Source organism: Numenius arquata, chromosome 21, assembly GCF_964106895.1.
Source record: "Numenius arquata chromosome 21, bNumArq3.hap1.1, whole genome shotgun sequence".
NCBI classification, from domain to species: Eukaryota; Metazoa; Chordata; class Aves; order Charadriiformes; family Scolopacidae; genus Numenius; species Numenius arquata.
Genome location: NC_133596.1, coordinates 5,084,411 through 5,100,609, shown reverse-complemented (window position 1 = coordinate 5,100,609; position 16,199 = coordinate 5,084,411). Strand labels below are relative to the sequence as shown.

Below are 16,199 nucleotides of genomic sequence, written 5' to 3'. Positions count from 1 at the left end.
GGTCCATCTTTTATTTGTGGCCTCTGCTCTAATGTCTGGGAGAAGGTGGATGGACAAAGCAATGAAAGACTCTGCATTTGACTGTTTTGTTTCCACTTGTCCACAGTCGCTACTCTTCAGTGATATCCTCAAACCCCAGCCAGAGCCACCTTGCCCTGAGAGCTATGCCACGGACAGTGTTAAGAGGTAACGGCCGATCCATGGGCTCTGGGTTCCCAGGGCACTCGACTGTGTCCCTTTTCTGGGGAAAAACTGCGTCCCTTTCCTCAGCCCAGTCCTGGTCTTGACAATGAACTTTGCAAACTTTCAGATCTCATGCTTTTGCAGAGAGTCTTAGAGCAAGTTGCTGTTCCATGAGTTTTTAGCCACAAAGCAGTGATGAGTTTTAGTGTCTGTAGCAGGAAGCAGGGATTAGGGTGTGAAATCTTTTTCTGAAAATGAGTCAAACCCGATCTTAAACTCAAGTTACTAATGGAGTTGTGCCAGTTCATGTTTTTAGCTTGAGAGGTGTGTGGTTCAGGCTGTATTCTGTTGGCCAAACTGGTGTAAATCCAGTGCCGGCTGCTTCCACTGCTCTGGTCACATCCTGTCACCATGACCTGCAGGAGGGGAGATGTGGCACTGAGGTCCCCCAGGTGAGGATATGCTGTGCCCCTTCCCAGCAAGCGCTTCTTGGCTCCCGTGCTACAGATAGATTCAGGTGGCTGCACCATCTTTCCACAAGCTACTTGGAATGGGGTAAATAACAGGGAAAATGAGGGCGATGAGCAGCCTCCTCCTAATCTAAGGTTTAGGTGCTCGTTTTGGGTTTAGCACTGTTAGTCAGCCTTGATTTTAGAAGGTGCCACAGCCTCTCATTCCTAAAACGCGAGAGATTTCCTCCTCCTTTCCACCCCTCTCTCAGAGCTTTCCTGCTCTAGATACTGCATCAAACCTCCGTGTAGGTCACATTATTTCACCTCCCACTTTTTATTTGCCTCCTGAGTCACTTGACTCCGTGACTCAGCTGTCAGACGTGGGGGTTTTCGCACAGACAGCAGCTCGCCTTCGTGAGCGAGAGGCTTTCTGTTTGCTGTCTGTTTGTGCACTGAAGCTCCCTGGCTCTCCTGGCTCTAGATAAGAGGAGGTGCCCAACCTATCCTCAGAGATGGCATCGCAGGGGAGGTGGAGCAGGAGAGAAATGGGTTGGTGACTAAATAGGAATATGATGACCTTCAGATCTAGGACCTTCACACGAGCCATTCTGTGTGAAGACTTATGTACAGGGGCTTGTTTGCACAGATTCCTTGCAGAAGAAAATAGCTTGAGCTATAGCCTCATGGTCCGAACCCTCATAGGTGCTGGTGAATGCCCAGAAGCAGGGCTTCTTGAAAATCAGGCTCTTTTAAGTATGCTTGTCGACAGCGACATCTTCCTCTGTGTAACACTGCAAATCTTTTCCGTAAAGACTGAAGTTTCTGCCCACCAGAGTCAGTGCTACAAACTGGGCTCCTAAGTCCATGTTTAAGCACGTGGATAAACAAGCAGAAGTCAGTGTCCTGCAGGTCCTCCTCTTTCTACAGGACCCATTAGGGGACAGTTTTCCTGGGTCAGCCATTTGTGGGTGTGAATTTGGAGACAGGAATCTGAGTTTAAGGTGTTTTAAAAATGTCACCACAGGTAGCTATTTTTGTTAAGTTTGGATTAGGCTTTTGATTGTGCAGTGGCTCTGCAGCCATCCACAGAGAAATACTGGTTATGACAACGTAGAGGGTTTTTTATGCCAAATGAGGCTATCTGAGAATTGCGGCTCCCCAGGGTGTTGGGGAGGATCAGGATCAGTATGTGCTCTGCGGGAGGTGCTCCATCACAGCTGTAGTTGTTGGGGTGGGTGAGATGGAGAGTAGGGCAGAGACTCCTGTATGTACGGTGCCTGTCACCCGTAAGGACGGAGACTTGCAGGTCTCCTTGTTTTGCTTTCGGAGCGAAACAGCAGCGTGTGCTTATTCATCCTTCTCTCTTTGTTCCATACAAGTGACTTTGAATACACTCTGGGGTCACCCAAAGCCATTCACATCAAATCTGGGGACTCTCCCATGGCCTACCTCAACAAAGGACAGTTCTACCCCATCACGCTGCGGACAGCTGGAGACAGCAAATGTTTACATTTGTCCTCAAATAAAGTGAAGGTAAGAGACAAGCTGACAATTTTGCTGACACATACTGGAATCAGACATCCAGCAATTGTACTGGCCTGGGAACAGAGCTGAGCATGAAGAGTAATGGCTTTGTGGCTCATGTTGGCTTAAAGCAATGAATGGGATGGATTCAATCATAGCAAGCTAATCCTCTGATGCACAGCAACAGCCTTCACGTTACCTGGCAGTTGAAACCTTTGACAGTAAGGTCAGGGATGCACAAAAGGCTTCTCTCGCTGAGGGCTGCCTGGGGGCCCTCGGGAAGACTTCTGAGCTGCAGAGAAGTTCTCTGTCTTGCTCCTGGGACGTGTGGCCAGGCCTCAGCGCCGCCCCCGAGACCGAGCTGAGCTTGATTTCTCAGCAAAGAAACCTGGTCTTACAATCCTGAGCAGTATTTAAGGGCTACGCTTTGGACATCTCAGGATTCCTGAAACTAGGAATGTTTAGAAAAAGACCAGTTGGGCTGTCCCAGCCTAATACTTGCTGCAGCACCGCTAACACTCCCCCAGCACAGGATCCTTGTGTGCCTTGGGGTCCATGGAAACTCATAGGCAGTGCAATTAGGGGGCACCTGGGGCATCTCGGTTTTGCTCCTGGCTCTGTCGCTGCCTGCCTGCATGATGGTGGTGCTCAAGCCCCTTGCGTGCCTCAGTTTCCCCAGCAATAAAACATCAACGATGACACTGAGCTGCCCTTGGCCGTTGCATGGATGTGCTGGACAGAAAGGGCAGCGAGGGCATCAAGCATTGGCTTGTGCGTACGCTGATACGGGGTATCCTCCCTGTGTTGCAGAGTGTTGTGATGATTGTTTTCGACAACGAAAAGATCCCGACGGAGCAGCTCAAGTTCTGGAAGCACTGGCACTCCCGCCAGCCCACGGCCAAGCAGAGGGTCATTGACGTCGGTACGAGCGGGGCTGTCGGCGATGGCTGGGTGGGGTTGATAACTTCTAGCACCATTTTACTGTGTTTCCAACACAGAATAACACAGTTGAAGCTCCAGAATCTGGCCGGGGGGAAGGTGGGGAGGAGCAGGCTGATCTGCTGGCTTCAGATCTTTTCTGGCTGAGGAGCTCTTGGGGGTTTAAGGTGGTGTTTGCCAAGTGAAGGGGCACACGCTGGGAGCCCAAAATACATCAAAGAGCCGCAGTCAGAGAGACAGAAACTGCTGAACTGTTTTGGCTCTTAGAGATGTGACCTATGGGCTCTTGGATTCTAGGAATCTGAGCTTTTGGTACTGCTTGTCCTTCTCCACTGCCACCACACGGGCTGTGCAGCGTTATGCTGGGCTGGAGAGGAGTTTTGTCCATCCAGCTGAGCACCTCACTGAGCACCTCGCAGCTCAGAGCGAGACATAGGGTTGTTGGAATTTAGAAGGGATCTACATTGACATCTAACATCACCACTCAAGTAGCCGTCACCAGCCGATACACTGGAGTCGTTCCTGGCCTGTCCCTTCCATATGCACGCTAAGGTTTACCCGGTGGTATCAGGGATGGCCTCTGTTGTATTACAAGGCTTCTTTTTGGCTTGGAGTCAGTGTGAGGGAGGCTTTTCGGGGAGTGGAAAAGCCATGGGAATGTAACCAGTCTTGCAACCAGAGTATAAACTGCTTCTCCGTTGCCTTTCAGCTGACTGTAAAGAAAACTTCAACACGGTGCAGAACATCGAGGAGTTAGCCTACAACGCGCTGTCCTTCGTGTGGAACATCCACGAAGAAGCGAAGGTAACCACCTGCTTGTGGAAGGGATGTGGGAGACCTTGGTCCACAGCAGAGCTGTAGCTTCCTTTCTGATGGCCCAGGAATGTCCCCCGCGAAACTTCTCAGCTGAAAGACAGGGAGAGTTTCAAATCCAAACAATTCCATCCCAGTGGCCCCAGGTAGTGTTTGTCTGCCAGGCCAGCGAGGAAGGACACCATGCTCCTCTGTGTGTTTAAGCATTGCCATTAGCTAATAAACACGCTGGGTACACCCGAGACTCACTCAGAGATGTTTTTTTAGTGCTGATGGATAACTCTGAAGAAAGCCTTTTGCAGCAGGGAGCCTGGATCAGGTCTCTACTCACATGTAGGTGAAGCCTATTTAAATAAACCACAGCTTAGGGAACAAAGACCCTCCTTTCACGGCAGCATTTTGATGCAGAAATGACTGACCACCTTTCTGTGGCTTGTGTGATGTGGAAGGGAGCCAGGCAGGTCACAAGATCCCTTTTGGCCTTAAAATCTGTAAAGCTTTTATCAACGTCTTTCTAGCTCTGCTGTCTCTTCTGCATCTCTCCAGAGTCTCTCATTAACACTTTGTGTCTAGTGTGGATTGAAAGGAGCATATAAAAAAAGATGAAGTAAGTAAGAAAAAAAGAAAAGCATAAATACCCTGTCTCTCTGAAGCTGGTGGCTTGGGAAAACCCTGGTTTGCTTTGGGATCTCAATAAGCCCTTCTTTTAGCCCAAAGGCGACCTTGGTCTTTTACAACCCAAGAGGTTAACAAATGTCTTCAAGGCAAAGTTGTCAGAAATGGAAATATGTCAGGTATGTGGCAAGCCCTCGGGGGCACCTCAGCAAAACTGGATTTAACTCTTAGCAGAAACTCTGTGCATGGACTGGCCTGGGGCAGGCAAAGGTGAGACTTCAGAGAGGTGCGAGGGCTGGGAGCCGCGACAGGAGGGGTCAGGAATTTGGGTCGTCTGTAGCACCTGTTACTTCTCTTCTTGCAATTAAACTTCACACCGCAGTTAAGTGGTTTTCTTTTCTATATATAGGTACTGACTAGATCTGACATTAGCTTTCGGGGCTGAAATCCTCAACCCGAGCCCTGCTGAGGGAGCGGTGGGAGCTTCTCCAGCTGCAAATGTGTCCCCAGAGTCCAGGGGAATTTTCAAGGTCACACAAATAGTTTGGTAATTTGGAGATACGATGTGGATTGTATCTGTGCTCTCCTTGTCTTCAAAAGTTTCCACTGGAGGTAACTCCATCCTAGCGATAAAGGAGACCAACGTTTGATGAATATTTATTTAACCAGCAGCAGTGATTTGTAATTCCTGAGGCTGTAGTCTAGCCCTCCTCCCTCGCTCCAGGGCACTGCAGTCTGAGGGTCCCTCCTTCAAATGAAAGATCAGAAATATCAACAAGAGCATTCCCGGGCAGACTTTGCATCTGGGCAGATGCTTGTCTGAGCTGATGGGAGCGACAGCCCCAGTGTCAATGGAGAGATGGAGACCTGCAGTCGGTGTGGGGGGACACCGGGGCTGGGAAGGACCGGTGGTTACGCTCAGGTGGGAAACCAACAGCTGAGGCCGGGAGGGTTGCAAGGATGTCTCAGGAGCTGCTTTGGTTCCTGGCCGCCACTCTCATCGCTGTTTGAGAATAGTGTTTTCAGCACCAACAAGCTGTATCAAACTCTGCTCCTATTTGCAGGTGTTTATCGGGGTGAACTGCCTGAGCACTGACTTCTCCTCCCAGAAGGGAGTGAAGGGTGTCCCGCTCAACCTCCAGATCGACACCTATGACTATGGCAATGGAACCAGCCAGCTGGTGCACCGCGCCGTCTGCCAGATCAAGATATTCTGCGATAAGGTAGAACACGGCTTTTCCACCAGGAAAAGAGGAATTTTAATGTCTGAGAGGAATTTTAAACTGGTGGCCAGTGACTCCAGAAGAGAAACCAGAAAGGTTGTGAGGGTCTAGAATGGCCTGGAGGTCAGGGCTGAGGAACAGGGATGGTCAGTCCCCTCAGCTGAGCGAGACAGGACAGCAGGGATGTGTCTGCGCCGCTGAGGCCTTGTAGACCAGAGTCACTAGAAAGTTTTCCCCGTATCAGACCTACATGGGATTGTGCCTCATAATAAACTCTATTTCTGACAAGTTTTTAAATAGCAGAAGAGAGGAGAATCTCCTTAGAGGTTCTTCCCCACCCTCAAGAGATCTTCCCATGGTAAAACATCTCACAGTTATTTTTGTCTGCATTATTCATTTTTAAAAACAAATTTTGCTTTTCTTTTTAATTTACAAGTTTCAGAAAGTTCTGGATGGCCCGTAGAAGGTCTCTGAGATGAGCGTTTTTGAATAAAGGCTGCCTTTACTTTAATGTGCTTACCTCCTGGAGACAGGCAGTAAACCCTCTCCTGCCAACGTTAGAACAGTCGATGTCCTAATTTTTGCCTTACCCTTCCCCATAGGGAGCAGAGAGAAAAATGCGGGACGATGAAAGGAAACAGTTCAGAAGGAAAGGAAAGTGCCTGGACTCCAATAACAATGGTCAGTGCTGGTGTTTGTTTGCTACCTGATCCATAGAGTGTTGAAATCCATGTCAGCTTCTCCGTTAACTTCCACAAGATCTGGCCCTGGGTATTTCCAAGCCTGATGAAATCAAGACCATTCAGAAAGAGCTCGTCAGTCAGGTCTTTGCCTGGTCTCCACCAAGACTCTCAAAGCCCTTTATTAATCCTGACCAACCTTTCTGAATTGTCTCAGGGTCTTGGCAGGGAGCCTTCCCTTGGGGAGACAATGCCAAAGACCTGGTTCTGTGGGGTACTGTCTTTTTTCTAAAATTTCTGTTGGGAGACTTTGGGCAGGCGCTTTCCCTTCTCTGCATGTAGTTGCCTTTTAAAACTGCCATCTGAACTGAGCTGAACTGGACTTTCCATTTGTAGGTCTGAAAGGCTGTTTGCTCTCTGGCTTCAGAGGGAATGAAATCACGTTCCTGAGGCCAGAGACTGACCTGGAAACCCAGCCAGTCCTGTTTATCCCCAACGTCCATTTTTCAAACCTCCAGAGGTGTGGCACGGTAAGTCCCTGCAAAAAAACAACTGACCTGTTGCCCTCATCTGTCACCCCCATCGTTTCCAAACTGATCAGTCCCTGGGACGTGACTTGTGTTATGTAAAAAAACCCAAAACCAAACCACAGTTCTGTGGAAACGTGGTGAACTTGAAGACGTAACTGTCAGGAGTGGTTTAGATAGTCGTGCAGCAGTGATGGGCGAGATAACCTTTCCAGGTTCCTTCCAGCCAGATATTCCTGTGGTTTGCAGGTATCACCTGCAGCTTCCACAGGGAACTGGAGTGGCAGCAAAAACATCAGCAGAAAGTGAACTATAGAAAAATGCGGCCATATCAGTCCCTGCGTGTCTGGGGCATCTCTCACTTGTCCTCTGCCCTTCTCTATCCCCTTCACCCCGAGGAAACCTAGACCCAGTGTCCTTCAGAGCTCATCAGTACTCCCTCAAGAAACAACTTGACAAACTCAGTTTGTCAAAAAGAGGGGAAAAGCCATCTGTGACAATCCTGTAGGATCCTGTCGCAGTGGCTTCTCTACTGATGCACCAGCATCAAAACCAGGGACTGGGTTTGAGCCTGGTTTACAACCAAAGAACTCACTGAGAAACCTGGTCCTTGATCCCAGCAGGATATGAGATTTGACCTGCTTTTGGGTCTGGCTTGATGTGTTCAGGTCTCTCCTAGGCAGAAGAGGAGAATCTAGACAGGTTCTTTGTATCAGGTTTTACTTAATCTAAGAAACACATACAGATGTTTAATTGTGTAGGAAAAATGATGGTCTGGGAGGAGGGAAATCGTGTTTAAAATGCACCCATGTTGCCTTCCCCCCCTTCACTGGTACATGGTGATACTGTGCAAACTAAAAGATTGATGTTTCCTTTCCATTTCAAGGTGCTCCCTCCTGCTGTTCCCAACTCTGCAAACAGGTGAGGATGCAGCAGTTTGTATTTCCCGTCCCTCGGCTGCTCTGTTTCCTTGGGTGGATGGTGGTTGTTTGGTACAGGCTGTGCATGTTTGTTTGACATAGGCTTGTAGGTATCTACAGGTGCAAAATAACACAGCACAGTGTCTCCCTGACGGCCCTGGGTATCAAAATATGTGCTAAACTTTGGCCTGGAATGGACTCAGGGGATGGAGAAACACAGACATATTTCTGTCCCTGTCATTGAGCCACCCCGTCAGGACCCTGGCCCAGGACTGTCCTGCTGTTCTCACTGAGATAATGTTTGAAAGAGGGAAAAAAACCATCACAGAACTATCACTGAAGGGTTCAATACCCAGCGGCAGATACTGCTGTAAAATAAATTGGAATGAAGTAGAAATCCCACTTGTCATGTGCCCAGAGTGGGGAGAACCATATTTACCCTGGCTTGATCCCCTGTCTAATGATATCAATGGAGGAACAATGACATGAAGGTGCAAAAGGCTTTTGTTTATGACGTGATGCCAAAACCACTGCCTGCGCTCACTGATTCCCTGTACGGTTTAGGCGGGAGGTTGCAACTCTGGTAGACACTCTGCTGCCGTAATTACAAAAAATGGTATTTAATTGCTGGGTGTTTGTTGGAGTAATTGGTTGTTCAATCAAAAGTTCAGTTGTTGGAATGGTTTTCTTCGCTGCTGTTGTTCTGTCCTCCTGAGAGCTCTGTATTCCTCCTGCTTAGGCTGCCCCTAAAGCGGAACGGTGCCTCATTCACCGAGGAGTTTGACCCGATACCCCCAAAGCAAACCAAGGAAGAAGATCCTCAGAGAGGTAACCCCTGGGATGGGAACTCTTCTTGGGCGTAGCGTCTCACTTGATTCAAGTAACCTTGGGTCTTGAATCACATGAGGCTGCTTTGCTCTGAGAACCTGCCATGAAGAGCCCTGGCTCAGCGATGTGCGTTCTCTCTTTCAGTCCTGTTGTACGTGCGGAGGGAGTCCGAGGAAGTGTTTGATGCTCTCATGTTGAAGACACCAGATCTCCAGGGCCTCAGAACAGCTGTAAGTGTTATCAAAAACCTGTGGCACACCAACAAACTGCAGATGGAAGGGCAACGGTGCTTGGTATGTGGGAGGCTGGATATAGGACTGCTTATATCCCATGTCAGCTTTCTCTTGAGAATGGAAATGGAAATTGTGAGTAGCAGGTGAATTCTGGCATGGGCTGCGTGTTGTAGGTGCTGCAGTGGGGAAGAACACACCTTATGGCAAGATGTTTCGTTCAGCTCATAATATAAGTCTCCTCTTGTGACAACACATTCATATTTTCCATTGTAAACCACCTTTTCCGTTCTCAAGGCTGTGGATGTGGAATCTGAGGCCAATTCTGGCCTCCTGCTGGAATTCCCTCTGTTGTGTTTGAGGAGCGCACAGACATATTTCTGTGATGATTATCAGCAGCATCTCTGATAACCCCCCTCTCTTTGGAGATTGCTGGGGAGGAAACAAACAATAAACCTCGCAGATTTGGGGGGGGGGGGGGGGGGGGGGCTTTATGGCTGCACTTTAAGCTCTGTTGGTTTTACAAACTTTTAAAAATAGAGAGTTTGAAAAAAAATGTCAGCAGGGTGGATTCTTTGCCATCTTCTCCCTCCCCCATCCCTCACCACAAAGAGTCAAAATCCTCTACGGAAAATGCTTGGGAAAAACTACAGAACTCCTGCCAAAGCTTTGTGGATCAGCTAAAATCTTAGCAAAAGCTGCAGCCGCATCCGCAGCAGACGCGCTCCGCCGCTTTCTGTAGTTTCTCTCGCCTTCAGGTGCACCAGCGAAGGCAGAGCTCGGCGCTCTCTGGCCCAGCAGCTTGAAGCATCAAGCCGCCGACAGCCCAGGCAACGAGAGAAAGAAAATGCAGATTATTCCCCAAGGTTCCTGGCCTGGCAGTAGCCATTAGAAAGGGAACCAAGGCCGAGCTGCAGCCTCCCCGTCTGCCCACTGCGGGACACAGACATGGTCACACCGTCCCGTTCAGCTCATTGCCTCGGCCGTTTTCTCTTGAGTAAAAGGGAGGGGGGATCCTTTCCTGCTGAATGCCCCTGGCCCGGTGTTATCTTTGATTTTTATCATAGGAATTTCATTTTACAAGTACAAAGAATTGCCGTGTTTTCTCTCACAGATTTCAGAAAAATATGGGCTTCCTGAAGAAAGCATTTATAAAGTCTACAAAAAATGCAAAAGAGGGTAAGTTAATCTCTCATCTGCTTTTACGCTGCGCCTCTAAAACCCCATTCTCTTTGGTTCCCTGCCATAGGCTGACATAGCGTTTTAACAAGATAATAAAAAGTAAAGCCATGTGAGTCTGTGCTATTTGGAGCATATAAAACTTGGATCTTTCTGGGCTTTAAAGATTTGGGATAATGCTTGTTTGTATTATATTTGTTTGGAGTGTAAAGTCTCCCAAGGAAAGGAAGTTGGATGAAGGAGGAATTGTTTGGGTAGTTTAATGGGTGATCCTTTGTGTCTCGGTCTAAAAGCCTGAGGTTATGGAGAACTTTATCTTACTGCCATCAGGGAGGTAGAAATGTTTGCTTCTCCGAACCATGGGCCTGGTCCCTGGCTCAGAAAGTGACTGTAGTGGCTAAATAAGAGCTTGGGCAGCCCGGGAGGAGAAGAGGGGAGATGTGAAAGGGGAGTGTCTGTCCCCAGCTTTGCCATCCCATCCCCGGACCAGGCAGCTCAATGGGAAACTTCACACTCCCTTTGGGAGGTGATGGATCAGACCCTTCTGGGCACTGGTGGCTCTTGCGCAGCCCCAGGACAGAAACACAGGTCCCGCTCAAGACACTTGGGTGCTGCTGGGACACAGGTGTAGCTCTACAGGGGGGTGACATCTGAGGTCTGCAGTAAATGTGACACGGCTTCTTGAGTGATTTCAGCATGGTGTTTATTAGTGACCGATCCATATGGATCTCCCCCGTGGCTGAGAGGGAACGGTGCTAGAATCATAGAATCGTCTAGGTTGGAAGAGACCCTTAGGATCATCAAGTCCAACCATCTACCCTACTCTACAAAGTTCTCCCCTACACCATATCCCCCAACACCACATCTAAACGGCTCTTAAACACATCCAGGGATGGTGACTCAACCACCTCCCTGGGCAGCCTGTTCCAATGCCCGACCACTCTTTCTGTGAAAAATTCTTTCCTAATGTTCAGACTAAACCTACCCTGTTGGAGCTTGAAGCCATTCCCTCTCGTTCTGTCATGTTTTTTATTTCGCATGAGCTGGGGACCAGCCATTTCTGTGGAGGGCAGTGGGCTTGATGTGGAGCCAAGCGCTAGTTTCAGAAATGTTTTCTGGACTAAGAACTCCCTCTGGGTCATCCCCATTTCTGGCAGCGAGTTCTCCCTTCAGCTGATGGAAAGGGAAGGACTCATAAACTTCCAAGCTTATTTTCATAAAGCTAAATCCAGAGCCCTTCTTGCAGAGCCAGCGAGATGTAATCAGGCTTTGCAAGCAGCAGTGACTGCCTGGGAGATGAACTCATTGTTGTTCCTGGCCCTGGTCCAGAGTTGGAGCATGGGGAGAGACGGGCAGAAAGGCAAAGCTGATGACAGGTCCCGCTGGTCTCACCAGCACGGCCCCCCAGAGAGCTCCTCTGCCTGACAAAGGGAACAGAGTCCTTGGGAGCTGAGGGTTAGTCCAAAGCTCTGCTTCTGCACTTGCGTTCTGGTGCCAGCAAGGTGAGAAAGTCCTAAAGCTCCTTGGATGGGATCTTCCAACTCATTTGATGTCACCATAACTCAATTCCCATGGGATTAGCCCCTTTGCTTCAAGGGGAGCAGAGCTGAAGTGAGACTTGGAGGCAGCTGCAGGGTGGGATGGGGAGAGGCAGTGGTTCTCCTCCAGGCTGTGATGTGGTGTCACTGAACTGGGACGCTGTTACAACCCCATCACCTCTAAATCCACAACCCAGCAGCCGTCCCCATTTAGGAGAGTTTTTAGATATGGTCCTAATTTTAGATGATGGATGGGCCATAGTGAGGTATCTGAATTTGTCAGGAGGCTCTTCCGCCTGTTCCTGAACTCGGGGCCCTCAGTGCTGTCAGATGCTGCTCATCCATGAGCCCCAGAAATGGCAATTTTCTCCCCAAATTAGAAGAGCAACACTGGCAGCCTCTAAAAGAGGGGTTGTCCCATACACCTTCAGCCAGAGAGTGCCTCAAGTCTGATCTCGAAGAAGAACAACTGCCAGGGACAGGAGTGGTCAGTTTATTATTTCAGCTTCAGGACTGAGCCAGAGCCCAGGTGTGGCAGCTGTGGTGGTGGCTTGTGATGTGGCCATCACAGGGCATCAGCCCATCCTCAGCCAACAGCTCCTCTCGGGCAACTCCAGTTTGGGCTGGAGCTTTCTGAACGGGCTGACTGTGAGCGTCCGCATGGCGAGAGAGATCCAAGGACTGATGAGTTTGCAGTGGACCAGGAAATGGCACTGCTTCAGGGGAGAGGCCACCTCTACTTTGTTTTGCTTTGGTTTTGTTCATTACTTGATCTGATCAGAAGTGAATGTTGTTTAATAATGACTGGGAGGGAAAACAGGCAGGTGCCCTCTCCATCTCTTCCCCAAAACGAAGGAGAAAAGAGGTATCTAATGGAAAGAAAAGGCAACACCTGGAAATTAGGTTTTAAAAAAAAAAAAAAAAAAAGAGATCTAGCTTAATGAAAGCTGGACAAGACTGATGCCACAGGTTATTGCTGAAGTGTGGGGGGGACACAGGATTTTCTCCAGTCTACTCAAGAGCAGGGTCGGACGCTGTTTCCTGCTCCCCCAGATTTAATTTTCCTTTGAATCATTTTATCCTATTGCTCCACCCTAAACAATCCTCTCTTGGTAATTACAGCTTGAGGGTCAGATCTTCATCTGGTGTAAACGAGTGAAGCTCAGTGGTACTACCTGGACTTTCAGCGGGTGAGGACCCACCACCAGCCATGGGCTTCTCAGCGCGATGAGCTCATTCAGATGAACTTAGTCTCAGGGTGACTCAAGAGCAATAATAAGTAATTTCGTATCTTGGTGAGGTTTGGTCTAGAAAAACAATGCAGGGCTCAGATTCCTAATCAACACTCGCTCGAATTTTTTGTGGTTGAGAAATCAGATGGAAGCACGGCGGCAAGAGGCACAGGTGACTTCTCTGGCTTCCTGCACTAAGACAGCCAGGGATAATTGGAGCCGCTCTGTTGCAAGCCTCTTTGTGACAACCCGCCCTTGGGCATCCATGCTGGCACCCATCGGAGGCCAGACTCCCTGGGGACCTGGGCCCTTGTCCCCAGGCAGCCCTTGTCCGGTGCCAGGGGGTGAGATGTGGCCGTGAGGGTTATGGTTCACTGGGGAGACCCCTGGGTGGTGTCAGACCCCGTCTCAGCCTCCCCCTGCGCTGGGTGGGATCCCATCACTGTGCCGTGATGGGACTCGTAGCCTGTGGGTGAAGTGGTTTGTGCCCTGCTGAGGGGCAGCGCCGTGGTGAGCCCTGGGACAGAGGTGACACCAGAACAGGCTGGACACGAGGACAGAGCTCCCACCTTCACCTCTGAGATCCCGGCACACCGGCCAGGGCTGCGACGAGCCGGCCCGTACGCGCTGAGCAAACGGGCAGGAGCCGGTCGCTGCCACCCGCTGTGGCCCCATGTTTGTGCTTGTTAAACCATCAGATTTGTGAGATGCTCAGCCTTTTCTTTTTCTTGTTTTTAATCTTGGCTGGTGGAGCGTTGCACAATTAATGCTATTGCCCCATTAATGACCCCAGCAGGAACCTGGAGGGGATGTGCTTTCTGCGAAGAAAGATAATTTGTTCTCTTTGTTTCCTCCAAACGGTTACAAATTTCACATCTGATTTATGGGAAGGCAGTGGGGCGACGCAAAGCTGCCCCGTTACTTCCATTACGGTAATGAGGGGCTCTTGCCTGGCACAGAACCGCAGCCTCAGGTTTAAACCAGCTGTTGAAATGCTTCCTTCTCCCCGCGTGTCTCCCTGTAACTGGTTCCAGGGCTGGAGCCGTGCCCGTGGGCACGAGGAGGGATTTGCCACCGGCTGCCTGGGGATGCTGGGGCTGCCCGTGCGTGTTCCTCGCAGAAAGGGCTCCCGGGAGAAGCTCAGGGCACGTCTGCACGGGAGGTTGTTCTGGATTGGGAGAAAGGCATCCTCTTCCAAACCGCTTCCATCTGCTCCCGAAGCGGCCTCGGCTTGTTCAGAATAATGCACCCCCGAAAGCAGCCAGGCAAGAGGCGAGGAGCGAGAGATTCTGCTCTGAATTCACACCCTGCCGTAATCCAGATTAATTTGCCTGCGTAGCGAACGCCGGGCCTAGGCATGTCGAGGGTAGAGTTGCGAAAAGCTCTGCAGGATGTTTCCTTTGCGTTGTATCATGCCTTTAATTAATTAATCATGGCTGAGCCCCTCAAATTGGGTAAGGTGGATGCTGCGGTGGCTTCCTGTGCCTGCCCGAGCCCGGCTGGCAGGCAGCGAGGAGCGCGGTGGGATAACGCGATGCTGATCAATAACAGGGCAGAAAAGGCAAGTTTTAATGGGAATTTTAGAATCATAGAATCATAGAACGGTTTGTGTTGGAAGGGACCTTAAACATCATCAAATTCCAACCCCCCCTGCCCTGGGCAGGGACACCTCCCACCAGAGCAGGTTGCTCAAAGCCCCATCCAGCCTGGCCTTAAACACTTCCAGGGATGGGGCATCCACAACTTCCCTGGGCAATTTTGTGTGGAGACACTTCAGAGAGGGCCACCCCTGTGCCACGAGGCTTTGATGTTATTCTCAGTTCATGAATCCTGAGTGTGCAGCGAGGTCCATCCCTCCTGACTAAGCCGCTCTGCAAACCTTTCCGTGTGCTGCCCTGACCCAGCCGTTCTCCCTCTCCCGTAGGATCCTGGTGAACATGGACAACAACATCATCCAGCACTACAGCAACCACATGGCCTTTCTCCTGGACGTGGTGGAAGCAGAGGACAAGTTCCAGATCATCCTCAAGGAGCTATAAAGAGCCGCCAGCAGCACTTACTGGGACTTCTCTCGAAGCCGGCGAGTTTGACCCAACAGAACTCAACTTGTTGCCTTTACTTGAATACGCCGCCCTGGGGAGCGCCTCGGCCTCGCCGGGCCGGAGACCGCTTGGAAGATCTGTTATCGATGTGAACGTTGAAACTTCTCTCTGTTGAGTTTTATTATTATTATTATTATTATTATTATTTTTTATTTTTTATTTTATTTTATTCCCTTCTGGCGATGGGCCTGACCTCCTGTTTCACAGCTGAGAACCCGCAGCCTCACCGAGGAGGCTGTGGGAGCCCAGGCGCTGCCTCCACTCGCTGTTTGCCTCGGCCCGTGACTGATCCAACCCCAGGCTTTGGGCTTTCTCCCATCCCACCGGTCGTGCAGAACCTTCAAACCATTTCCAGCGGGGCTGAGCCCGGCTCTGAGCTCCTCTCCCTCCGCACAGACTTTCACAGACGCATTTAGAACTCACTCTTGAACGGACACTGCCCGCCCCCGTGCCCCTCACCCCGCCGTGTCTCTGTGTGTAAATACCAAGAAGGCCTCCATAGCCCTTGTTTATACATTTCTGATGTATTGTTCCTTTTATATTTTATATATGTATAAATATGCGTTGTTTTATATTTGACTCGGTACGGTGACACAGAGCATTTCAAACACAGGCTGCTTCACATTTCTCCGTGAACTCCTTTTGTAACTGTGTTGTTGGTTTTGTTGTTTTGGATATTCCGTAGTAATAAAGGTTCAAAGGCGGAAAGTGAAGTGTTTTCACCCAGCTCCGGAGGTCCGAGCTGGGAAGGGTTGGGAGGTGAGGAGGACTCAAGGCTGGTTTTAGAATCATAGAATGGTTAGAGCTGGAAAGGACCTTAAAGATCATCGAGTTCCAACCCCCCTGCCCTGGGCAGGGACACCTCCACTAGAGCAGGTTGCTCCAAGCCCCATCCAGCCTGGCCTTGAACACTTCCAGGGATGGGGCATCCACAACTTCCCTGGGCAACCTGTTCCAGTGCCTCACCACCCTCACAGGAAAGAATTTCCTCCTAATATCTAATCTAAATCTCCCCTCTTCCAATTTAAAACCATTACCCCTTGTCCTGTCACTACACCTCCTGACAAAGAGTCCCTCTCCGGCTCTCCTGTAGGCTCCCTTCAGATATTGGAAGGCTGCTATGAGGTCTCCCCGGAGCCTTCTCTTCTCCAGGCTGAACAACCCCAGCTCTCTCAGTCTGTCTTCGTAGGGGAGGTGCTCCATCCCTCCGATCA

General features: G+C 50.0%; 1 protein-coding gene across 1 annotated transcript in view; it reads left to right on the top strand.

Moving 5' to 3' along the window:
• The window catches only part of GRHL3 (grainyhead like transcription factor 3), a 30,700-nt gene extending 15,778 nt beyond the window's left edge, over window positions 1-14,922 (top strand). The window contains exons 7-18 of the mRNA XM_074161979.1: window positions 107-186; window positions 2,015-2,168; window positions 2,970-3,081; window positions 3,808-3,902; window positions 5,591-5,749; window positions 6,352-6,430; window positions 6,826-6,959; window positions 7,843-7,877; window positions 8,616-8,704; window positions 8,849-8,934; window positions 10,049-10,113; window positions 14,808-14,922. Coding sequence (XP_074018080.1) covers window positions 107-186; window positions 2,015-2,168; window positions 2,970-3,081; window positions 3,808-3,902; window positions 5,591-5,749; window positions 6,352-6,430; window positions 6,826-6,959; window positions 7,843-7,877; window positions 8,616-8,704; window positions 8,849-8,934; window positions 10,049-10,113; window positions 14,808-14,922 — 1,203 coding nt within the window. The remainder of the gene's footprint in view (window positions 1-106; window positions 187-2,014; window positions 2,169-2,969; window positions 3,082-3,807; window positions 3,903-5,590; window positions 5,750-6,351; window positions 6,431-6,825; window positions 6,960-7,842; window positions 7,878-8,615; window positions 8,705-8,848; window positions 8,935-10,048; window positions 10,114-14,807) is intronic.
• The last annotated feature ends 1,277 nt before the right edge of the window (window positions 14,923-16,199 follow it).